The sequence below is a fragment of the Schistocerca cancellata genome, chromosome 8, assembly GCF_023864275.1.
Source record: "Schistocerca cancellata isolate TAMUIC-IGC-003103 chromosome 8, iqSchCanc2.1, whole genome shotgun sequence".
Lineage (NCBI taxonomy): Eukaryota > Metazoa > Arthropoda > Insecta > Orthoptera > Acrididae > Schistocerca > Schistocerca cancellata.
The window spans coordinates 418,462,211-418,489,629 of NC_064633.1; the positions used below are offsets into that span (position 1 = coordinate 418,462,211).

Consider the following 27,419-nt stretch of genomic DNA (forward strand, 5'->3'; position numbering starts at 1 on the left):
TTTGAGGGAATTCCAATGTGTGGCCCCCATGGCACCTTTCCTTTACAATGCTTTGTCGTCTCTACTTGCTGATGTGCTGTCTTTAGTAGTTAAGGCCGAAGTATTGTCTGCCATGAAATCAGTGTGTGGTATAAAACTTGATTATAAAGCTGATCTTATTCCTGCAATAAACATGAAGTTAGATACGGTCTGAGCTCAGAAAAGTAAAAGCACCTGCCAAAGGTATTTTAACTTTCAGGACTGAGTGCAGGATCTGTCTGATTGAAACGTGCTCAAATCTCCTTTTTAAGTATAGCATTTGTAGATACATAAGCTTTTGCGATCCATTTGTGATAAATATCAGCCCAAGAACTAGCAAGGCTAGAATCTTGAATGTCTTGTGGAAATTCTCTTTACAGAATTGGTTAAGTGCTAAGGACTGTGTTAAAGTTGAGAAAGACTGTGCAACATCTTGGTAAGGAGATATTATTGGATCTATTTGTAAACTACAGGAGGACTGAGATGAGAAAGGTTCTCATTCTGAGGCATGGTCAAGCCGTAATAGAACAAGGTTTTTTCATTAATAAAGAGTGTATGATAGACAACCAAGAAACCAAGACATTGGTAGCCATATGTTAAGTACATGATGGCCTGAAATCAGCTGGTGGTGTCTTCAAGAGTGACGTTAACAAGAGAATGATTCTGGACTATTGCAATGCTCGGGATGGCTGTGGTGATGCTTGAAAGCAGAAGCAACCTGAAGAAGATGAAGAAGTCAAGAGAGCTAGATGGAAGAGGTCAATCATCCAGCAAGTTAAAGAACTGGATGCCAAAAAGTCACAGATACTGACAAATGGCCACCGTACTGAGTGGAAAATCTCACAGAGGAGTTCTGATTGGTTCACATTGATTGATTTGAATTGTTTGTTTGACCAAATACAGAGTGTTATTATTTGACAGAGAAAAGTCACTAAACATACACCAGCACTGTTCTTATTTTTTAAACTTTAATGTTATGTTATACAACATATTTCTTTTATGTTTGTCTGACCTGATGCATTGTCTTGCCTGGAAAGTTCATAAATCCTATATTGTAAGATGAAGGTGTTACCAAAGCACGAAACCTAATGAAAAAGTTGACTGAAAAGATCTCTGTCTACATTTTGATGTTCAGTTTGCCAGTGTTGTCAAAATACGAATACATGTTTTATGTACTCTAGTTTGTGTCCATTTTTTTCAAACCTGCATGAAATATTTAGTGCCATAATCTTGACCATAGCAGACAGCCCATAACAGTCCATATTTAGGGAAATAATGGCCAGGCAGCTTATGTGCCAGATGTAGACTGCACACAAAGAAAAGTAAATTTATAAATAACTTTGTTACAAATGTGTAACACAAACTGATGCCGAAAAGTATTTCAGATCATGTATCTTAAAACATTTGTTACTCCATTTCCATCAGTTGTGAAGGAGCCTTACAACCATTTTGCAAATGAATCTCTTCCTTCACAGCCTTTTAAGGCACCTGTTGTTACTCACATACTGCTTCAGTCTGTCAGTACTTACCTCAACTTTCCAGATTCAATTGGAGTTCTGTGCAAGAGTGTAGGCTTGTGTCCTAATCTAGCAGACCTGTCAAGAGGGTGTGTGACAACTGATAATCCTCTGTGAAAAGAAAGATGTAATTTGAAGAATAGTTATTGATGTCATCTCTGCTGCAATATTTGTCCTCAGCCCATCATTTGAAAAATGACTTATATGATTTAAGACAAAACTTAAAAATGAGGCGGTAGTAAATCAGTATTGTTACCGGTGATCCACAGATGAATTCCGATTTCCAGCAATGTGTTACGAGTATGTGTACTATAGTTAAGATTTGAACTGTTGTTAAAAATTCTTATTTTGTTAAGAACTTTTCAGATACAATGTATATGATGTTGGCCAGGTAAACATTCAGTATTTGCTGAAAGTTATCATGTAATGAAATATGTGGTAACCCTTGTATATAAGGGATGAAGATATGTACTGATTATTTTTATATGTATGTCTTGTTATATTATCTTAGCACTTGTGTGTAGTTGTTCCATTTGCTCAATCCTCCAGTCTCAGGTGGTAACTATTGGGACTGGTGCTATTTAAAAATACACACTCTGTCATAAGACAATATAATGCCTGAATCCCTTGACTGATCATTTTATACATGCAGTGTGTTTTCTCACAGCTTAAAATTTATTTGAATTTTACATGAAAGTGCTGAAAGTGTCACCTAATTTGCTGAAAATTACCGAATTTTCACATACTGTTGCAGCTAATGCAAAGGCAAAACTTCTGTTTAGTTGTCATTCAGTTATAAGATTGTCAGCACTTTAGATATAAAATCAGTTTTGACAAACTTTAAATTTTGTATCGGTTTTTATCTGATGAACAGTTTTCTTTTCATATTAAATTCTTACACTGTGATTCAAACAATTTGTATAATGATTTGATGCCATCACAAATATTTAAAAGATTTGATTTCATGGAAAATATGTTTTATCTTTAAAAGCATTGATGGAAGCTATCACATCATCTTAATATAAACACCTTAAAATCAAAGTATTCAACATGATTTATGAGATTTTGGAGTGATAAATTGTAGTTATGTATTGGGTTCTGCCATAACAGTTTCTTTTAAAGTATGATTTCGTAGTATGTCACTGTCATAACTATTAGATGAAGAACAGTTTTAGTGAAGTAAAATTTTCTGTATGCACTTTAATTCTTTGCTTTGATAAATTTGTGTTTTTAAGGACACATCATATGTATGTCAATATGTGTTCTGCATTTGAAATATTCACCATCTGTGTATTTAAAAATTGAATTATGCAACCAAAAAAGTAAACTAACAGTAACAGAAGAAAGGTTCTTGAATAATTTTTTTTCTCAGTTTCTTTTGATTTAGTGTTAGCAATTACAGGATTGCTATTAATCCAAAGTTAGAGTTAACTTGTTAATAAAAACAGAAATTCTTCATCTAAAAATTGTTTCAGTTTACACAACTTACCTGTTTACTTAGCCTTCAGGTCATAAAACCTGTAAAGGAGACGACTTGCTGTTCATTACAACATGCTGTTCATTCAGAGCTAGAGGGTTAAGAAATACAGAAGTCCTTACATTTCTTTTTGCCAACTTACGTCTTTACTTAAATCTTAGGATCTCAAAATTTGTCAGGGAAAAAAATGCTAAAACTCACCTGGAAACGAGGGAGTATCAGGGAATTTCACTTGGGGAAAGTTGTGGCAACCCTGATACAAACAATTGGAAATGAATTACAGCAGTGTTGAATCCATAGTTTTGGTATGTCTGTAGACTGATTATTGTAAATTGTGATGATAGTTAACACCTGGGTTGGCAATAGGATGGAGTGACATATAAAGCATAATTTTGAGATGCTTGAAGCAATTTCAACCAGCCTTGACACACATATGTGTTACTAGCAGGGGTGAAAAACTATGGCACTAAGACTAACTCAGCACTCTGTGTGAAAAGATTTTTCACAGTGTAATTGAAGTGACAGTCAAACAGAACAGGGAGAGGGTGCAATGCTCTTTGCCCAAAAGGTAGCATTTATCTCAACTGACTTCTGTTTAAAAGATGCTATTTCTGGTAAGATTTGCATTATTGATCATAATTAATAAAGCACATGTGCAGCTGAATAAATATTGTGTTTAAGATTGGCTTCACCCAAGAATAAATTTAGTTTCCTTGAGGAGAAGCAAAATATGGTGTATAATCAAATTTTGTGTGTACTTAATATTTCAGTGAGTATCTAAAACATAAGCAACAGATCTGACTATTGTTAAAAAGGTAATTTGCTTTAGAGAAACATTCTGAAGATATAAGAAGGTGAAGATTGTGTGTAAATCACACATCTAATCTACTTTTAGAAGTTTAATGAAGAATTTTTTCATAAGTGTGTGTTAACTCTTGTGAACAGCTATAAACTGTTGTTTTTACTGAGACTAAATTTAGTGTGGTAAATTCTACTTCCAGAAAAAAAAGCTGTTGTTTGCTCACTTACACCTGTAATTCTGAAGTCCAGCCAATCAAGCTGTGTTCTTAGATGTTCTTAGATTATGTGACATAGACATGTATGCTATAACCTAAGTACCATATATACATTTAATGGGCTATACTCTACTCTTCAGAATGGCTACATACCAAAACTACATAGTAGTGAACAATATGAAAGAGAAGGATGATTCCTAACAATAAAAGCCAGTGCAGCAAATTAATACTATTCAAGAAATCTACTTTCAGTTTTTCAAGAACCCATTTAAGTGAGAAATCTCAAGAAAGTACTACAACCCCTCATGTACCACATCTGTAGAAATAGTGAAGGCTAGATTAGACCAATCAGAGATCACACAGAAGCATTTAAACAATCATTCCTCTCGTGAATCATACATGATTTGAATGGAAAGAAGCCCTAACAACTGGTACAGTGGGAAGTACATCTACAACTACACCCATACTCTGCAAACCACTGTGAAGTGCAGGGCAGAACATACTTCCCAATGTACCTCGTATTTGGTCTTCTTGCCGTTCCATTCTTGTATGGAGTGTGGGAAGAATTATTGTTTAAATGCCTCCTTTGTGTGTGCTGTAATTAGTCTAGTCTTTTCCTCATGATCCTTATGGGAGCAATATGTAAGGGATTTGTCATTTAAAATTGGTTCTTGAAACTTTGTTCTTGAAAGTTTGCATCTATCTTCAAGTGTTTGCCAGTTCAGTTTCTTCAGAATCTAAGTGATATTCTCCCTAGAGTCAAACAGATCTGTGATCATTGGTGCTGTTCTCCTTCTCATATGTTCAATATCCCCTGTTAGTCCTATTTGGTACAGATCCCATACACTTGAGCAGTATTCTAGAATGGGTAAGCACTCTTCTTTTCCCTAGTATTCTGCCAATGAACCAAAGCCTGCCACCCACCTATCATTCAGAGATTTCCATGTCCAGTCAGCATTTCTAGAATGTGGTAAGGTTAATAGCCTTGTTATTTGCCTCAACCAAGTCCTGTATTGTCCAGTGTTGTTCCAATAGAGGGCATGTGAGCAAGTGGTGTGGATCTTGTATTATTCCACAGTCACAGTACATGTCTCCATCAGCTGAAAGAATACCCATGTTTTCATGTCGGTCTTGCAAAGGATGACATCCATTCTAAGCCTATCCACACATGGAATGACCGGGAAAGAACAAAATGGGCAGATGATCTGAACTGGCAACAGGTTGCTAACTGGCTGCTAATACACTTCCACACATTGTGCATCTCAGAAAAGAGAAACTGCTGTTGAGATGTGGGAACACGGAGAAGAGGGAATATTGTTTGTTATGTTAGAGTATCTTTTGTTTATAGTCAGAAGGTTGAGTACAGATTGAGGCTCAGAGAAAGATTTGATGCTGGCAGTACAAGTACGATACATCTGCCATTAAGTGAACTGCTAGTCAAAGATCGCTTGCATGTGGTCTCATTTGATCACCAGTGATGTTCTTTGTTGTTGTGGAGTTCCTGCAGAGGCAATCCCTCCCGCCTCCATTGTGCAGAGCTATGTGAAGGGAGATGTGTGGAGTGTGGAGGTGATGAGATGACATGGAGACATAGAGGTCATCTGGGTGCCATGTAAAAGCGACAGATATGTTATCACCTGCTGCGAGGTTGGGTTGGGAGGTTATGTACACTGCACGGTGTACTGGTGGTAGTCGTGAAGGCACACTGGCATGCAGTGATGGCAGGTGAAGTGTGACTGCATGACAGTGTCAGAGGTCAGACAGGTGACGGAGAGTTCACCAGGCCTAGATGGCACTGGTAAAGATGTGTCACCCAGAGGGTGTAGGTATAGAGCCATGATGGTGAGAATACCATCAGCAGAAAAACAGGGGCTGAAAGCAGTGATATCTATGTCGTGTGGTATCTTAACTATCTTCCTGAAGTGACGGGTGATAGAGCTTTCCATGGTCTCATTGTCTAGTTTCTGCCCTTCGACGAGGAAGCCGTTTTCAATTAACATGCAGTTTAGGTCTTCTGGGAGAAAGTCATAGATGTCAAGGAGCAACTCGAAGGGAGGGGGGGGGGGGGGGGTACATCACCAGTGGTGGGATGGTCGTTCAACAGCATAATTGGGGGAGCTTGGCAAGGAAAGTGGTCTAGTAAAGCTTCTTGCAGGGACCATGCTGGCTCAAGACAATTAATGGACACTGATGTATGTTTCCCAGGTAATAGTATAAAAAAATGTACCACTGTCCATTGAAGTACCTTACAGGGACCTGAGTATGGGGGTTGCAAGGCTGGTCACATTGTGTCATCATATATCATGAACTCACAGTCTGTTAGAGCCTAGTGGAGGAAAACCTTAAGCACTGATTGCAGAAGAGGGGGAGGTATGCAGAGAAGAGCAGTGTGATGATTTACTCATGATACCAGGTTGGGCAGGTCTGGAGGCATAGTTGAAGGCTGTTGTAACACAGGGAAGCAGGTATGGTACTTCACCATACAAAATTTCAATGAGCAAAGCTGTAAAGTTACAGTTTTGGGCTGTGTGCTCTCCCAGGAGTACCCACAGTAATGATTTTACCCAAGGTCCCATGTAGCACATGAGGGTTGTTGTGACAGTGCCACGACATTTAACAGTGCCACCACGACAGTACGCGCAAACGGCGATAGAGGCGCTCCGCAACTCGGCTGAGCGCGGGAGCGCCACCTAGCTACGAACGACGCCGGCCGCATGCCATGGCATGGCAGTCGAATGAGAGATACTGAGTTGTTATCATGTAACCAGCTATTGTTTCTAAGTGAGTGTGTTTGAATATCCACGTAATTATTGGTGATTAAAGGTTATAACAAAGGTCACCTTTAAGATACAGTGCCAACACTAGATGAGCCCATCACTCTGTGGGTGATAGGTGATAGGCTGCCTCTTTAAATCAACACCTGCCAACCATGTTACACAATTTAAGGAGGAGGGTGGATTTAAAATTGGCACAAGACACACACACGAGTCCATAGCTTACAATCCTTCTTCACATTAGGCCATATGATGTGGTCCACCAAGTCATCACACTTACGCTTGGGTGTGCCAAGTTGCGTAACTGGTTGAAGATGATGCAATGGAATTGTTGGGAAACAAGAGTGTATGACTGTTTTTTTGAAATGTCACAGAGAATCACATGGGTCTCAGAAGTCGTTAATAAGGAGAAGAAAGAGGAAGGGGCCTAAAGTTGAGCCCTGTGTGACTCCTGATGTGACTGATATTATATCTGAACAGACTGTTCTTCCACTGTGTGCGATTTTTTCTACCAGCTACTGTCTGTTTAATATATAAGACTGAGATCGTTAATTACTGACTCATAGTGTAAGCATCCAGTCTGCATAGGAACAGTGTCTGGTTGACCAAATCAAAAGCATTTATAAGATCATTAAAAAGTTCAGAAGCATAATTTTTTCCTTAATTGCTTGTGTTATCTGGTCAGTAATTGAAAAGAGAGCCTCATTGATGGATTTATTTTTCCATGAGCCAGACTACAGTGCTGTTAGTAGGAATTTACTTTAAAGAAAGAACATTTCATGAGTATACTGGGTGTCCCTGCTAAGAGCTGTCAGGTGCATTTTCTCTGCTGTGATATTAGCAATTTCATTTTTTCATTGTGTAGCTGTAGTCAGCCCAAACAATTACTGTTCATCACATGTTTTGTCCAGTGCCTAGTATCAGTTCATTTCCCATTACAAACAAAATTATTTTTAACTCTGAATTTTATGTGTCCACTTGGTAGAGCATTCCCACATTAGGCTAGTCTGATATTTGTTTTATTTATATGTATTGACAGGGTCAGTAAAACACAAAGAATAAACAGCAGTCCAGCAGTGACCCAGTAGTGCAGCATACTTGGCGGTAGCAGTCAGCACTGGACAGAGCTGTGCTGTCGCTGCTGGAGTACCAATTATTCTACAAATTCTGTTGTCCCTGTTAATACATACTGATAAAACAAATTTTGCACTAGACTAATCTCTACCATTCTATTGAATGGGCACATAAAATTCCACTTTAAAAATAATTTTGTATGTGACAGAAAACAAACTGATGCTTTCTGTTGGCACTGGGCATCACATGAAAGACATGGTTAGCACTAATTTTTTGGGCTGACTCCAGCTACACAGTGCAAAATGAAAATGCAAATTTCTTCTGTAACACCAGAGGAAATATGGCTGATAATTCTTAGGAGAAACACTCTGTATACAATTTTTTTCTGTTATTTTGAATACACTTGGGAGGAATGATATAGGTCAGAAGTTATTAACCTCATACTTGTTCCCCATAACAGTGTGCTATCTGAAAAAGGCTGCAGGAATATTCATCTAGTCCTTAATAAAATTTCAAATTATTTATCCTTGCTTTAAAGATTCACAGTTATAAAACTGTGTGCATCACAAAACACAAAAATGTAGTAGCCTATGACTACAATATCAATAAGTCTCAGTTGAAATTCATTGATTCATACAGATACTTGGTTGTAACAATTTGTAGGACTGTGGAATGGAATGATCACACAGGCTGAGTTGTAAGTAAAGCAGGTAACACACTTCAGTTAATTCAATAGATAGTGTGAAAATGCAGCCTTTCTACAAATGAAACAGCTTACAAATTACTTATGTGTCATATCTTAGAATAGTGCGTAAGTTTGTGGAACCCATATCAAATTCAGTGGAATGTAGTCTGTCCAGACTAAGTGGAGCTTTGACACATATGGATTATAAAAAAAACCTCAAGAATCCACGAAACATACAAGTTAAATTTATTTTCATGTATGCATACAGATAGTAAAGCATGAATTCTGACAAGATATTAGAAAAAACCACAATGAGTTTATTTTGAGCCAGATTCGTATGCTTTTTGTATGCACCATGATCACACAGGCATTTGACCAGTGTTAGTATGGCCATAGTTTACCATGCAACAATTCTGTATAGGACAGTTGTATGAGTCTATTAACAATCTTTTGCATAAGATTTGGTGGAATTCTTCACCACTAATATATGAACACAGATGCTGTAAATCGGCATTTCTTGATGTATTTTAAATGGATATGTGACTATAATTGCTTATTTATTTAAAACAAAGGGTTTTAAACTACTAGACTTGAATGAAACTGGGTTAGTTATTATGTAATATAGAGGGCATTACTGATACTGCTTGATGCAAACTGAGGCTGCTGTACTTGTAAACAAACCTCAGTTTCCTTCTGCCTATAAACCAGCAAAATGATATGTTGACTTTTACTGCTGCAAGTTTGTTGGATGTTAACTCACTGAAATGGTACATTGACTAGAATGGATCATTGCTATTGGATAATGTTGTGTTTTACTTGTTTTTTTTTTTTTTTTATGTAAACCATTTCTGTTCCTGCAATTTCCTTGTATTTTAGTGCCGAAGATGGCTACCTGTAGCTGAAATCTGGATATGCAAGAATAATAAAAACCAGTGGGATTGTGACTGTAACCATTGGTTCCTTATGGAATAAAAGTTAGTTAATAGCTTAACCTTGTCTTCAAGGACCCTACAATAGCGATATGTAGAGGCCTGAAAAATAACACTAGATTCTTCACTCTCTATTCATGAAGATGCAAAGCTAGTTCTTTTTGTTGATGATACAAATATAGTAATCACACCCAACAGTCCGCCCCCGGTAGCTGAGTGGTCAGTGTGACAGAATGTCAATCCTAAGGGCCCGGGTTCGATTCCCGGCTGGGTCGGAGATTTTCTCCGCTCAGGGACTGGGTGTTGTGTTGTCCTCATCATCATCATTTCATCCCCATTGACGCACAGGTTGCCGAAGTGGCGTCAAATCTAAAGACCTGTACCAGGCGAACGGTCTACCCGACGGGAGGCCCTAGCCCCACTACATTTCATTTCATTTCACACCCAACAAACAAGAATCAACTGAATAAATTGTAAATGATGTCTTTCAGAAAATTATTAAGTGGTTCTCTGCAAATGGACTCTCATTAAATTTTGAGAAAACAGTGTATACAATTCTGTACAGTAAATGGCATATAACCATTGATAAATATATACTATGAACAAAAATCTGTTGCTAAGGCAGAATATTCAAAATTTCTGGGTGTGTGCATTGATAAGAAATTGTACCGGAAGAAACACATTGATGATCTGCTGAAATGGTTAGGTTCAGCTACTTATGCTATTAGGGTTATTGCAAATTTTGGTGATAAACATATCAGTAAATTAGCCTACTTTGCCTATTTTCATCCACTGCTTTCATATGGCATCATATTTTGGGATAATTCATAAGTAAGAGAAAAAATATTCATTGCACAAAAGTGTGTAATCAGAATAATAGCTGGAGTCCACCCAAAATCACCTTGCAGGCAGTTATTTAAGGAACTTCACATATTCGCAGAACCTTCGCATACATTTATTCACTTATAAAATTTGTTATAAATAACCCATCACAATTCAAAAATAACAGCGAAGAGCATAGCTACAACACCAGAAGAAAGGATGATCTTCACTATTCTGGGTTAAATCTGACAATGACACAGGAAGGGGTGAATTATGTTGCCACAAAAAATCTTTGGTCATTTTCCAATTAGAACTAAAAGTGTGACAGATAGCCAACCAACATTTAAAAACAAATTAAAAGAATTTCTGAATGGCAACTCCTTCTACTCAATAGACAAATTTTTAGATTTCACTTTTCATTTATTACCATCCTTTGCACCATTTACATGATATAGGAATTGTCATAATACTGTCCAGAACATGCACAGCAGAATATTGCAAGTTTCTATCAAACACATAAAATTAATATTATATAATATGTTGAAAATTAAAAAAAAAAATTGAATGAATGGGTTGTTCTTTTACATGCTCTTTCAAAATGTACCATATGCAATGGATTTATATGTATTTAGTACATTTTGGAAACCAAATATTACACATAATTTAGAGTTGAAAGAATATAAATGAGACATAGAACTGACAATGAGAACTACATGATATTGACAGTACAACTATCAGTTAGTGATTTTAGGATTCAAAATATTCCTCTAAGCTATAAAAACATTTATTTATCAGATACTTTTTAAATCCTGACTTAAATTTTCCTTCATCTTCTGTTCCCCTGATGCAGAGGTGCAGAGCATTATAAAGCTTTATTCCATAGTGGCTCACATGTTTTTGAGTTTTTGTTTTTCTTGTTCTTTCTACATGCAGATTCTTACAGATACGTGTATTGTATTCATGAAGATCTGAATTTACAAGTAAACTACTCAGGTGTGTTGTTGTATGCAATATGCTTTTTAATATGTACAAAGATGGTACTGTAAGTATGTTTAGCTGCATGAACAAGGGCTTGCAGTGTGTTTGTGGAGAGCTGTGTGTAATAATTCTAATGGCCCTTTTCTGTAATTTAAAAATCTTCTCTCTCAAGTGACATTTAGTCACCCCAGAATGTTATTTCATAGGATATAATAGAATCAAAATAAGCCATATACACTAATCTTGTACACTCTGCACTGCAAACTCTAGAAATTATTCTCACTGCAAAACATGCTGAATTGGTTTTTTGGATATGTATGTGACATGGTCTTTCCAACTCAAATGCTGATCAATGTGCATTCCTAAAAATTTTGTAGGTCAGACTTTCTCTATTTCATGGTCTCTCAATGATAAATGCAATAATTATTTTGTATAAAGAAAACTTATGTTAAAGTGACACATTACACATCATTACGAAATGTTGTATTCATGATCTACGGAAAAAGTATTTATGTGTGTATGTACGTACAGCTTCCTTAAAATTTGTAATTAGGTTTTCATGCAATGATTGGTATCAATACTCAGCTGTAGTTTATTAAGATGACAATGCAAATATGGAGTAGGGACCTAGTAATAGAATATGCAGAGCAATCTGTGGTTTACCTAGAACAACACTGTAGCTATGACAATTTCATTACCTGGCAGAATGACCAGTAGTTGTTAACAGTATCTTTATTTATTGAACAAAAGCGCTGGCAGGTCGATAGACACACAAACAAACACAAACATACACACAAAATTCAAGCTTTCGCAACCAATGGTTGCCTCATCAGGAAAGAGAGAAGGAGAGGGAAAGACGAAAGGATTTGGGTTTTATGACACACACATATCCATCCGCATATACACAGACACAAGCAGACATACTACACATTGCAAAATGAAAATGCAAATTTCTGCTGAAACACCAGAGGAAATATGCCTGATAATTCTTAGGAGAAACACTCTGTATACAAATGTCTGCTTGTGTCTGTGTATATGCAGATGGATATGTGTGTGTGTGCGCGAGTGTATACCTGTCCTTTTTTCCCCCTAAGGTAAGTCTTTCAGCTCCCGGGATTGGAATGACTCCTTACCCTCTCCCTTAAAACCCAAATCCTTTCGTCTTTCCCTCTCCTTCCCTCTTTCCTGATGAGGCAACCGTTGGTTGCGAAAGCTTGAATTTTGTGTGTATGTTTGTGTTTGTTTGTGTGTCTATCGACCTGCCAGCACTTTTGTTTGGTAAGTCTCATCATCTTTCTTTTTAGATATATTTTTCCCACGTGGAATGTTTCCCTCTATTATATTCATATCTTTATTTATTGACTTTGATATAACTGTACGCAAGTAATTGTTTCATGTTTTGCAAAAGTAAATTGTAAATTTAACTTTAAAATTTTTAAAGTTGCAATTTTGTTTTCTTAACTGTTTTAGGATTGAGAGAGAGAAAATTGTTTAAAGGTATTTTTGGTTTGCACAGAGCGATTCAAAATTCCTCTCAAGGACAAATGTCACACATTTTTTAAAATTAATTTTTATCAATACATAAACACTTAAATCGCAATAAAATTAGGCAAGATTGATGGTTTGAACATTGTATTTTATTATAGATACCATCGCATTACAAAAAACTTTATAACAAAGGAACATTCATATGATGTACAAAGGCTTGTAAATTTCAGTTAATTAGTAAGTGGCAGGCAAGATGCCACAGAAGTGAGGGACAGATGGCCAGTGGCAAAATACATTGAAAATGACATTCACTTTGATTTTTGTTTTTGAAGTTTATTTTTAAGTCGACCACGCAAACAACACATGTTCTCATAGAGAGTGCATGATTCATGAAGCCACCTAGAACATCCTACTCATTGAATCCAGTCAGAGGTAGACGTTGTTTCTTGATAAAGTTCAAGGCACTGTACTCATTCATTTTCTTTGAAATTTAATTCACCAGAGGAACTACTGTGTGGGGAAATATCGTCTTCTTCTTCTGAAACTGAGTCTTCAAACAGATGCCTCTCTGGCAGTTTTTTCCTCTGGTTTTAGGGATTTGATTTCTTTTAGCTGCTACATTTTTGTGGGCAGGAGCTTTTCCTTTCTTGTTTCTTTCAGTGATTTTCTTTCTTTTCGTTGCTATAAAATTGTTGGATGTTATATTTGTTGCTGATTGCTTTCCTTTGGATTGATTTCTCTGAGGCTGTATAGGAACAGGTGAAATCTTTTCCAGCAATTTTGATGGAGTCTCTCCATGAGGTGTCAGTGAGTTGTCATTTACACAGCAGCTGCCTTGATCAGTTGGTCAATGAGTAGCCAAATTTGTGCAAGGTTTGCAGGTAGGGTGTTCTCTTAACACATTTGTTTCAGACCTTAATGTGGATGGCTCATGTGGAGTCAGATCATTAGAGACATCTGCAGTAGTTGGGAATTCAGTATTATTAATGTCTGAAACAAAGGCACGGTTTGGAATTACTGCTCTGTCAAGTGGGATACTTCCAGTAGCTCTAAATCTGCATACACTAATCTGGACAGTGGCAGCACAAGTCCATGCTTTGAAGAGCATCTCTCCAAATTGCTGCCTCGTAATTCTTCTGTCTTTGCTTGCCTTATCTAAAATCCATGAATGACAAGCCAATTTAAAGTAGTATTTCAGTGGCTTGAAAAATGATCGGTCTAGTTGCTGTTAAAAGTGTGTCTTGTGGGGAGGTAAACAAATTATCTTCATTTTCAACAGCTATATCCAAAAGGGTGACAAAATTCATATGAGAGGCATGACTATCTAACAGAAGCAGAGCAGGACCAGGCGCCTTTCTAGGAAGGAAATGGTTTTTGAACCAATCCATGAAAATATCACTGTTTATATAAGCGAATTCTCTCCTCATAACAACAACTGATCCTGGAGGCATGTTGTCTTCAGCATCTTGTTTTTTATTCACTCCTTTGTAAATGCACTAAGGTGGTAAGAAATTTCCCTCGCCATTACAGCATGCAATAACTGTTATTGTCTCTCCTCTTTCAGCAGAAGTAATGACATGGACATCTCTGCTTTCTTTTGCCACAACAACCTTCCCATGCTCATTATTTAACTGTAGACCAGTTTAGTCTATGTTGTAGATACTATCTGGTTTATCCAGACGTCCCAACTCTCTCGATTAAAGCGGCAGACTCCCAATTTTTCCTTCTTCCTCCTGATCTTCCGGCTGTGAAGACTGACCTCCCGAGTTTCAGAGCAGTTTCAATACTTTCTGTACTATTTGAAAATTCTGCACCTTTGATTTATTGGTGGATGACAAGGTATGACTGCTACTTGTCCATGTTAACTTGAAAGATTCGTGTGGTGGCTGTCGGGAGCGGCAGCAGGCATAGCTCGCGCTTCATATCTACAAGGAAGTAAGGAACTTATCATTGGCAGCATTTGGAGACAAATGAATATCTTTGAACTAGTGCCAATTTCCTCCGCTTCTGGTAGCACCAGCACAATCGTAAAGTTATCGTGGACAAGGAGTAGTCAATACTTGTTCCAAGCGAAGTGATTAGCATTGTTGTGTCTACAAGGCAGTGTTGCCAAGTTGGGGGATTCCCCCCTAAATTTAGAGGGAATTAAGCTGCCTATGGGGAAGTTAGAGGAATAAATGTTTCAGGGGGAAAAATATTTAGGGTTACTACCCTCCCCTCCCTGCCCCTATATAGGGGGAAACGGTGCGCCATGGTTGGCATCACTGCCTCAAGACCATTGTCTAGAACGTAGGACCATTGTGTTCTCAGTTCTGCTGCGCGATTTGTGTACACTACTCTGCAGTAGTTGTTCGCTGCGTATCTTGGAGGTGTTGATTATTTTTCGTGCAGAATGTTGAAGAAATATGATGCAGTGTTCAGAAAAGTGTATAAGGAAGAGTTTCCGTGTTTAAGTGAATCGAGGAAGGGACAAACTTATGCATTTTGTAGTGTACGTAGATGTGACTTTTCAGTGGTCCATGGCGGGAAATGCGACATTCTTAAACATGTGCAAACTAAAAAACACAAGGAGAGTGTCCATTGTGTAGAACGGAACCAGAAACTTAACTTCTTGTGTAAACCCCAAAATGTAGATTCTGTGATGAATGCTGAGGCTTTATTTACCTCATTTATTGTAGAGCATAACTGGACTATAAACCATGCCGACCACGCTGGGCGCTTGTTTCGCAAAATGTTTCCCGATTCTGAAATTGCGAAACGATATGGATGCGCCAGTACAAAAACAACCACTATCCTTACAGAAATGCGCATGGAAGAAAAACTAAAATTATTATGCACTTGCAGTCGAATCCATTCACTATTGATACCGATGGTAGTAATAAAATGGATTTTAAGTTATATCCTATTATTGTATCGTTCTTAAGTCCTGAAGTCCGTGAAATTCAAAATTGCATACTCTCTGTGCCTAATTTAAAAGGGTATGCCACTGGATCTAATATTGCTGATCTTCTACTTTCAACTTTATGGGAATTCCGTATTCCATTAAAAAACTGTAATGGTAGGGCTGGAAAAAGGGTGTGACAGTATGTTGAAGCAAGAAATTGCTAACTTAATCATTGTAGGCTGTTCTTGTCACCTAGTTAATGTTGCTGCTGAGAAGGGGGCGGCATGTTTGCCTTTAAACATTGACGGAAATATTATTGGCATATTTTATTATTTGGAAAGGAGTGCAAAGAGGAAAGAAAAATTTAGAAAGTTTAAAACTTTACATGACCCAGAAATGAGGAAAATTCTAAAACGTGCCTACACAATGGTTGTTATCATTGAAAAGATGTGTAGAAAGGATTTTGGAGCAGTGGGACCCTTTAGTTAGTTTGTTCAAGAGTGAAATTGTAAGTAAGGATTCTGAAGTAGAAACTTTGAAGAACTATAAAATTCCAAAACACACTCAAAACATTGTTCAGCATGTTGAATGATAAATTATACAGTCCAAAGGCTGAGGTATGTCCATTATTTAGTATTTACATGTAAATAATAAAGCAAATGTAATTGAGTTGTTACAGGTATCGAATTATTGCGACTTTAATCGTTTGGGATGTGTTGTAATTCACAGTAGTACACCGCTAAAATTCTCCTGACTTTTCACGTTTGAAAGTTGGCATGTCTGTTTATCCAAAACCACATTATTGGTCAATGTTTGTGTTAACAGATCAAAGTAAGAATTGACTTCATCTTTGTTCATTCCAATCGCTCTGGCTACAGAAAGCCCTTGCGCTTTTCTGATGCTTAAGCCCTCATTGCATTCTAAAAATGAGAGAAACCAATCTTTCCCTGCCAGTTTCTTTTCCTTGTTGAATTTGTTTTTCAGTCCCATCTGATCAGCCAAATTGAAAGTTATTTGCCTGATGTCTGACAGTTTGGGAGCAAAGTCACATGATTGCAATTTCTTTATATGGGCAACTAATTTCCTTTCTGCATCTTCATCCAATTATGATGATGGTCCATACCCTGCTTTCATGAAATTATGCGCAGCAAGTCTTCTCTTTAATGTTCATTCTGGTATATTTTTCATTTGAACTGCTTTCCTTTTAGTATAACCTTTCTCTTTGACTAGTTTCACTGCCTCTAATAGGTCTTCTGCAGTATATTTTCCCCTGTCTGTTGTCCTAAAGTGTTTTCTCAGCATTGTTCTGTAAAGCAAAAAGTTATGGACTCCTGTTAGCATTGCAAGCGTTGCAGCATTTGTCCCACAGTAATGGTGCGCCATCTGTCCGTTTTTGTAAGGACAGATGCCGCACCCCCATTTTCACCAAAGATGTTATCAGAAGACGCCATTACTTGACCGACATAACCTACAATGTTTCTACTGCACAATCTAAATACAAGTTATAAGCTACTAGTCGCATATCTACTTGTATGAGGGTATTTCGAAAAGTAAAGATACACTGTACGCCAGAGGAACAGAAGAGTTTTGGCGAGCGTGTTGGCAACACTGGTGTTAACCTTGAACCGTTAGCTTTCTCCTCGCATTTGTTCGGCAGTTGAATGTTGCTTCTGGTTGGAGTAGGTCATGTTTAAAATGGCTGCGCCGATTCAGAATCCCGCCAAATGCGAAGTGCGCTCCGTCATACGTTTTCTTCATGCAAAAGGTCAGTGACCAGCGGATATTCACAAAGAAATTGTTTCTGTTTATGGGAACATTATGAATTGACAAAATGTAACGAAATGGTGCCGTCATTTCTCTGAAGGTAGGACCGATGTTCATGACAAACAAGGAACAGGTCAGCCATCTGTGATCTCTGATGCCCTTCTTCGGAGAACGGAGGAAGCAATTCATGCGAATAGACGTCTCACATGGAAAGAATTCCTTCAGATCATACCGGACGGCTCGATGACAACCCTTTATGACATTGTGACTGTCAAGTTAGGGTACAGGAAATCGTGTGCGCACTGGGTTCCAAAACTGTTAACGGAAGAACACACAAAAAAAGGATGGGCTCTGCACTCGACTTCCTCACACACTATGCTGAAGCAGGTGATGAGTTCCTTGATCACATTGTGACAGGTGATGAGACGTGGGTTTCTCACCATACACCTGAATCCAAGCAACAATCAATGCAATGGCTCCATTCAAATTCACCAAAAGCCAAGAAATGCAAAACATCGATTTCAGCAAAGAAAATCATGGCTTCTGTTTTTTGAGACAGACAAGACATTCTTCTGTTGGAATTTATGCCTCCTGGAATGACAATTAATGCTGCTGCATATTGCCAGACTTTGAAACGTCTTCGAAGGGCAATTCAAAACAAATGCAGGGGAATGCTAACAATTGGGGTCCGCTTGCTTCATGACAATGCTCGGCCTCACACAGCACTACTCAAACAATTCAAATGGGACGTATTGGACCATCCAGCATACAGCCCGGACCTTGCGCCCAATGACTTCCATGTTACCTGAACTCACATCTTTGTGGAAAATCATTCCATGACGATGAACAGATCAAAGATGAAGTGAAATGTGGTTCCGACAACAGGCGGCAACCTTCTATGACTGTGGGATACAAAAGCTTGTGCACCGACTTAACAAATGTTTGGATAACGGGGTTGATTATGTCGAAAAATAACAAATAATCCAGTTAATAAGATGTAACTGACGTTTTCTAAATAAATGTTCTGTTTAAGGACTGCAAGCCATTGTATCTTTACTTTTCGAAATGTCCTTGTACGTACTATTAAAAAGGAATCGTGAAAAATTTCCTTGACTTAGCTTGGTCTCAAAATGCTATTTTTTAAAATTTCTCCTCTATTTTCCGCTCCTGAAGTACAAAAACTTGGGAGTAAACTGATCTCACCAACAGTTACAACAATAACAATTAGCGTCACATGCACAATAATGTTTGCTGATGAATTTCTTGGAAATGCGACATCTATCCTCCGGCGTCATTTGTCCCGCTTTTACCTTACATGACTACAAATGTTGCTGAGTTGACTCAGGGCAGCAATACTTAGTAATAAACCCATGTTCAGAAGTATGCATGTGGAAGGTAAAGAACTCTGAAAGACTGTCAAAAGATACTCTGCACATGGATATCGTGCTATGACTCCACATGAGTCTTGTAAATAATACTCTTCATGTAGCTCCAGAGGAAAAAATCTAGAGGTTTTAAATTGGGTGATCGTGGTATCCAACAAACTGGTCCAGCACAATCTATCCACCTGTCAAAGGACACGAACCCTATGGAAGTTTGTCGGAGGGGTGGGGGGGAGGAGGGGGGGGGGGGGGAGGGAATACCTGGGGGTATGGAGTATTTGTAATATTTTGGAACACAAATGGCAACTTGTAAGTATCCATAAAAAATTCCAGTTTCAACTCTGTTAAAAAGCTGGTTAATACTGACTTTTAAATAAATTTCTAGAAACAAAAGCACCTGACTACAATATATTTTTTCCTTTCCCAGAGTGATAGGGGGAGGTCGTGGCCTGCCTTGCCCCCAGGTCTGGGCACCCTTAGACCTGTTCCCAAGTGTTTGGTGAAAGTGCTGTCAAACGTAATGTGAGAAGAGGGCTGGCATGCCATCATGCTGGAACCAAATTGTCCAACAGAGATGCAGTGGTGCATTCATGACAAGCTGTACCCGTACATCTTGCTGAAAGGCCAAGCAGCTGTGACCCATTAGACAAGGCAGTAGAATACATGGACAATCAGATGACCATTGACGATACCAGTCCACACATTAATAACAAAATATTGTCAAAATCCATTGGTATGTGTGTCATGGGGGTGTCCCTCATTCCAAATGTACCTGTTAATTGGTTGTGCAGATCTGTTATAAAAGTCACCTCATCTGTGAAAAGATTGATCTGAGGGAAGTCTGGAACATCAACCCAGTGGTGTAGTAAACATGCACAGTAATTGCCACACAACACAAATTCAGCTGGCCTCAATGCCTGCACCCTCTGGAGAAGGTACTGATGAAGCTGCTGTTCATGGAGAACTCAGCGGATGCTGCTTTAGGATACATCCACAAAACTTGCAGTGTTGTGGGTACTCATTAACAGGTTCTGGCCGACCAGTTGGAGGATTTCCTGTTCCACATTAGTTGTGTGACATGTCCAACTGGGACCACAGTTGGACCTATTAGCCTTGAATGTACTGTTTCCCAAAGTCGTTATTCCAATTTTGCAAAACTGGTATTTAATGGATAGGCATAATCCGGAAATGGTTCGGGATATGGGTGTCGCGCTAATCAACCATGTCAACCACTTTCACGATAGATGAGCAACCATACTCATAAAGTAAATGCTTTGCCATTCTGTAATGCACCATCTTTCTTGATCACTCTCACTTTCTCACTGATGTATGTGTGGTTCAATTTGTTGGGTTGTTCTTTGATGACACATGAAGTAATGTCACACCAGACATCATGTGACATGAGACACTTCCTCTGTCAATGTGTATTGCCTTCTGTCATCCAGAGTTGTTTGTCTTCCAAACAGTTCACTTCTGGACACTTTTGCTGTCCTGAGTTCTCTCTAGGGCACCAATAACTGTGTAATTGGAATTCTGAATCACCCTGTATGACTAAGAGCAAAGCATCCAGTGAAAAGTCTACTAGTAAATGTTGCTTTCCAGAATAACTATGAAAAAAATTCGAATTCCGTGGCATGTGAGTGATCTAGAAAGATGGAAGACACACAGTAAGAGGGCATGGAAATGGATTTACCATTAATCATGGGTGTTTAATACATGGCTAAATGGGGAATTGAAACCATTGTTTTGATCAAAAACAAATCAAGATGACAAAGGATAAATGGATTAGGCACCTAGTAATAGAATACACAGAATCTTTTGTGATTTATGTAGAACAACTATATAGTTAAGTGACATTAGCATGCACCTGGCAGAACAATCAGTAATTGTTACCAGTATATTATTTTATCAACTTTTATGTAACTGATCGTATATGCAAAAGTAACTGTTCCATGCTTTAAAAAAATAAATTTTAAATTTGGTTGCATAAATTTTAATGTTGCAATTTTGTTTTGTTAACTGTTTTTGATGGCTATTTATAGCTGAAATATGAGTAAGTGAGAATAATGGAAAATCAGTGGGACTGCGGCTGGTTGCTGTGTCCCTATCCTTCCTTAAAATTAGACTAATCACAGTGGATGCAGAGGCATTTGAGCACTCATTGTTCTCACACTCGATGTACAGTTGCCTATTGCTTCATAGATAGTTCGCAGAGTATGCATGTAGATGTAGCTGTAAATATCTGTAATGTGACATCGGAACCTACCATATTTTTCTTTTCTGTTAGTCACATTTGTAAAAATTTCATATGCAACACTTCAGGTGTCTATATGAACTGGTAGTAATTTTTAAAAAACTTACATTAATGTTATACTTCTAATATGGGTTAAGTTCTTGAAATTTCTGTGTGTTCCAACACTACATGGTGCTTTGCTACTTTGTCACAGCTGCTCCTTTCTCACTTGCTAATTCAGGCATTAGACAGAAAGGGCAGTGTGAACTGCTTTTAAATGTGATTTTGCAAGCATAAAAAAATGAAAAACTTCAACCTTTTTTATGTTAATGTTTATTTCTTTAAATGTGTCTGTCATAAGGGCAGAAAAAATTTCTTGCCATACAAATTTTACCTTTATTATTTGCAAGGCATCTTCAGTGGCAACTTTCATAGAAGTGAATAAACCAGCTTGTATGGAATTAGCCACTGAAGGTGCCTTGAAAATAATAAGGTTGAAACACTTGCAGGAAGAAAGATTTACTTTTTCAGTTGTGATAGATGGATTTATAGTAATAATTATCAGCGTAATATTACACACAACTGAGGACAACAAATAATTTGTGATGTCAACATTTTTGTATTTATTTATTTATTTTTGTACCTACAGTCTATCTTAGCAGCTAAAATTGTAACACTGCTCTTCCTTTGGTGTATTCTTACTGCTTACAAATTGCATAAAAAGATATCATTTGTATGACATTAAAGTTACCAGTATAAAATACATCTATAGTTTTGCATGTGGACATTATTTTTATAATTTTTCTTATATTTGTGAAAATCAGTGTTCATCTTCACTGATCTTTTAATATTAGCCACAAATAACATTAAGGAATAAATCTTTTGGGCAGTAAATGTAAGAATATCAACACCTTTGTAGAGGCCTTTGCAAGAAGAGTGATTCTCTACCATGTGCAGACTGTTATGTATACTTTTGATGAATAAATATTTTATTTACTTTACCTTACTGAATGAATTCTGTAACACAACAACCAGTGAAGTTCTACAATGTAAACTAGCACCCTGGCCTTAATGTCAAAATTATGAGAAATTCACTGAAGCATAACACATATTGAACCTATATGTCTTTTGTGGGGGTATATCTCTGTGTTTCATTTTGAGAAATAGTATTTATCTTTCTGCTGCCAGTAAGTAATTTTTGTTTCTTTTTTTTATGAAATGGGGTGATAGAAGTGTGTTTTTTGTGTAAGTATTAACAATGTTTCACCATGAACCCATAGTTAAATCTATTAAAACAACATGAATATAAATGAATTACTTTATTCTGTCTTCAAGAATCATTTATTACTATTTTTTGCATAGCTTTTTCCATATATTATTGTTCAGATTTTCTTGCAGGGGAAAAGATACAGTTTGCCATCGAAGCTAGTTTCCATGAGATTGCTGCAGTGGTTTATCCTGTTGTTTTTCATATAAGCAAGGAAAATAGAAAAATATTTGTGCTGCATGAAATGGTGAGTCAAATTTTTAAATGTTTAACAGAAATTGTTAATGATTCAAAGCCTTTAAAATTACAGGAATATTTTACTTTAATGTGTAATCAAGAAATCAATAACAATGATTATGTTCTCAAATGCAGAGGTGTTTGTTTTGTCAACATATTGTAACTACATAAAATATTTATTTTATCTTCTATATTTTAAAATTGAGAGCTTAGATAGATTCATAAACCTAAATTAGGATAGTATTTTTATACGATATAAGCCCCTTCAAATACTAAAGGTTGATCATGCCTATCTGTATTACTAAAGGGTTTCATAAATTTGTATCTTATCAGGTATTAATCCACCCTGTGATTGGTTTGTATAGCAGAATGTTGTTACAATAATTCAATTTTTTATATGAATGTTGCTCATACTGTGTTTTTACATATGTTCATCCTTATCAAGTATGGATAAGTGCTATGGACATTGAAGAGTGTGATCTACTCAAAACTCTTCTAAAGAGGTGGTGGATTTACACTGCATAATATATACATAAATGTTCTATTTATTGTTGTTATAAAATAATTTATAACAAAAATAATATATAAGAAATGTGTTTTCTTGTATTTCCTTTTAGTAGCAAGAGGTACAAAAAACTTCAGTTGCAGAAGGAGCTCAAATTGTGAAAGGATCCCTAGTAATGGATATTTTGTTATCCTTATGTAACTGTCATTTATTCGGTAATTCTTTTAAATTCTTCAATAAATTATTCTGAGTAAATGTCCACATCAGATTATGATAAGATTTAAACTTTTGACTATACCATTTAATCTTAGTGGAAGATTAAAGCTGTGTTCAAGTTTTAATCTGCCAGGAAGTTTCAAGATAATGCTCACTCTCTGCAGACTGGAAGTTCCATTCTTTCTACTGGCCTAGCTCAAGGAGTGCAAGCAAAGCTCATAATTTGCAGCATTGTACTTAGGTTTGATCGGGGTACTTCGGTTTGGAGCTGAGTTGAGAGTCTCAACCAAAGGCTCCATCGATTCTGTGGCAGTCTTGGCTGCAGATTTCTGGACCTGCATTAAAGGGTAGAGAATTGTAGGACTCCCATGGATAGGGCATAGGTGAAGTGCACACAAGAAGCAAGTGCTTGTGTAGCAAAATACTTGTGGAGCATACATGCATTTTTTTAAGGGTAGGTGATAGTTTGAGGTCCTCTGATGAACCCTCACCAGTCAATATGCACAGAGTGAAACCAGACCACATACAAAGTGAAGATACATTGTCTGTGAAAATTTTAACAGTAAATTGACAAAGCATACATAACAAAATACTTGAATTTACTGCTCTTGAGGACAGTTGTTCAGACTCTTATTCTGAAAGCTGAATGAAATACAAAGTAGAGAGCTCCGGAATATTTAATGAATCATAAAAAATACATAAAATGAAAAAGACTGATTAGACACCATAGGAGGAAGAATCTACAGAGGTCACAATTCAACTGGCCAAGATGAACTCAAATTAATTATTGGATGTTTTACTGCTCATTTGATTCTGTTGTAACAATTTCAGAATCATTCAAAGAAAGTCTATACTCACTAGCTCTGAAATACCACAATCATGCAATATTAGTTGGAGCTGACCTTAACTGCCTAGTGTGCACTGGGATGTTTATGGATGTATTGCAGGTGGTATGGGTAGACAGTCTTGTGAAGTAGTTTTGGATGTTTTCTGAAAACTGGATTGAGCAGCTAGTTCAACAACCCACATGCAATAGAAATATTTTAGATCTTGTAGCTACAAACTGCCCTGACCTTATCGACAGTGTCAGTGTGTGGACAGCAATTAGTGATAATGATGTAATCATCATGATGATGGTTACCAAAGTTAATAAATCCATCAAGAGGACTACAAGAGTATTTTTGATAGAAAGAGCAATAAGAAGTTGTTAGTTCCCTTTTTAGATGGTGAATGGACATAATGTAGTTCTAATATGATGTGCAGAGAGAAATTGTGGACGAGGTCGGAACTGATTATCAATTGTACTCTGGAAAAATTAAGGAAGGAAGAAACCACTGTAGTTTAATAACAAAATTCCATGTATGCTGAAGAAGCAGAGTCTGCTACATTCTCAGTTCAAAAAAGAACACTCAAATGATGAAAGGCAGAATTTAATGGAAACTCATCTATATGTAAAAAGATTGATGCATGAAACATACAAGTTCCACTGTCACACGTTAGCAAATGGTCTTGCTGAGCACCCACGAAAATTGTGCTCCTATGCAAAAACACTAAGAGGGTTGAAAGCTTCATTCCAGGCACTCATCAACTAGTTCGGTCTGACAATAAATGACAGCAACAAGAAAGCTGAAGTTTTAGATTTCACATTTCAGAAATTATTCATGCAGAAGGATCATACAAACATAACGTGTTTGGCTGTTGCATACACTCCTGTTTGTAATGGGCATCCTTGGAGTAGAGAAGTGACTAAAACAATTGAAAACAAGTAAGTTGCCAGATCTGGATGAAATCCCAATTTGGGTTTACCAAGAGTACTCTTAACCTTGTTTGCCCTATTCCTGTGTGATATTCTGTGAGTCACAGATGAAGGGCAACACCGTTAACAAAGGTCTGAGCATATGGAATCGATTCTCAGATATGTGGGTAGCTCGCAAACTTTTTAGGTAATTGAACCCAGTATGTTATACTGGATGGCAACTGTTCGTTGGGGACAAGGTTATCATCGGTAGTGCACCTGTGATGTGTGATAGGTCCACTCTTGTTCTCTAGTGGAAAAGGATGGATAAGGAGAGCAGAATCCATGACTATTTGCAGATGACCCGGTTGTGTACAGGAAATTGTCATCATTGGGTGCCTGCAGGAGGATACAGGATGAATTAGATGGAATTTTATTTGGTGTGTTGAATGGCAGCTTGCTCTAAATGTAGCAAAATGTAAACTAATGTAGGTGAGTGGGATAGAGACCCTGTAATGTTCAAAGACAGTGTTAGTAATTTGCTGCTTGATAAAGAAAAGTCAGTTACATATCTAGGCATAACATTGCAAAGTGGTATGAAACTGAATGAGCATGTAAGCATGTAGTAGGCAAGGCAAATGAGAATCTGATGAAAGTTTATCTCATCTTTAAAGGAGACCGCATATAGAACACTAGTGAGACCCACTTTTGAATAGTGCTCAAGTGTTGGGATCCCCACCTGTTCAGATTAAAGGAAGACATTGAAACTATTCAGAGGTGTGGTGCTAAATGTGTCACCAGAAAGTTCATCGACTTGCAAGCATTATGGAGATGTTTCGTGACCTCAAATGGGAATCTGTGGAAGGAAGACAAGATTCTTTTAACAAAACGTTGTTAAGGACGTTATACGAACTGTTGTTTGTAGCTGATTTCAGAACATTTCTACTGCTGCCAGTTCAGATTTCACGTAAGGCCATGAAGAAAAGATGGGAGGAATTAGGTCTTGTACATTTGCTTACAGACAATCATTTTTCCCTTGTTCCATTCACAAGTGGAACAGGAAATAAAGTGACTTGTAGAGGTATAATATACCCTCCACCATGTACCATATGATGGCTTGCTGAGTGTGTATGTAGATGTAGATGTACCTTTCAATATTTTCATCAGTGGAGTGACTTACTGCCACAGGGATGATAGGTATCTATACATGTAAATGATGAAGTGGTGACCCCAGTAGTTTCAAATTAAAATTAATGGGGACTACAGTTGCCTGCATGTGTTGGCCAAACATCCTTGTACTAATTTTTTCCTAACTGCAACATGTCAGCTATGAAGTGTCATTAGGAAACAAGAGAAAATACTTTCCGATTTTTTGCCCATATAAGCCTATTACATCAGGTATTTCAGATTTATGGAGAGAAACAAAGGGAAGAGTCAAAGGGAACACTTTTGAAAGTAGTGCAAAAAACCTCTGCAGTTTTATTTCAAACTCTAGTGTGATGCAGAGCCAGCAAATTGATTCTGCTCTGATCACTTTTGCTTACCTCTTAGGTTCTGTATACCATGAGATGCAGCAGAAGTAAATAAATTAGGCACTTTTGTGGTTAAGTTGCTATGATGGTCAGGTATACAGAGCACTAGACTGTGGCCCTGAAGGTTGTAGGTTAAATCCTGGGTGCTAGTGGGAATTTTTTCTCATTCCATTCCCTCCAGAATGGTCCTCCTTCTGGTACTGCAGTGGGTAGGAAGGCTGCACTCTATCCCAAGTCAGGTACCTCTTGAGAAAAGCTGATATCATTTGACCAAATGCCCAAACATATTGCATTACATATAATAAAAACTATCAATCTAAAAACTGATAGAAGCTGACCTTGGGGATGATCAGTTTGGATTCCGTAAAAATGTTGGAACACGTGAGGCAATACTGACCCTACGACTTATCTTAGAAGAAAGATTAAGGAAAGGCAAACTTACATTTCTAGCATTTATAGACTTAGAGAAAGCTTTTGACAATGTTGAATGGAATACTCTCTTTCAAATTCTGAAGGTGGTAGGGGTAAAATACAGGGAGCGAAAAGCTATTTACAATTTGTACAGAAAGCAGATGGCAGTTATAAGAGTCAAAGGATATGAAAGGGAAGCAGTGGTTGGGAAGGGAGTGAGACAGGGTTGTAGCCTTTCCCCGATGTTATTCAATCTGTATATTGAGCAAGCAATAAAGGAAACAAAAGAAAAGTTCAGAGTAGGTATTAAAATGCATGGAGAAGAAATAAAAACTTTGAGGTTCGCCGATGACATTGTAATTCTGTCAGAGACAGCAAAGGACTTGGAAGAGCAGTTGAACGGAATGGACAGTGTCTTGAAAGGAGGGTATAAGATGAACATCAACAAAAGCAAAACAAGGATAATGGAATGTAG

At 37.4% G+C, this 27,419-nt stretch overlaps 1 protein-coding gene across 1 annotated transcript in view; it reads left to right on the plus strand.

Moving 5' to 3' along the window:
- The window catches only part of LOC126094446 (putative helicase MOV-10), a 474,995-nt gene that overhangs the window by 125,356 nt on the left and 322,220 nt on the right, over nt 1-27,419 (plus strand). The window contains exon 5 of the mRNA XM_049908818.1: nt 22,440-22,555. Within this exon, the coding sequence (XP_049764775.1) occupies nt 22,440-22,555 (116 nt within the window). The remainder of the gene's footprint in view (nt 1-22,439; nt 22,556-27,419) is intronic.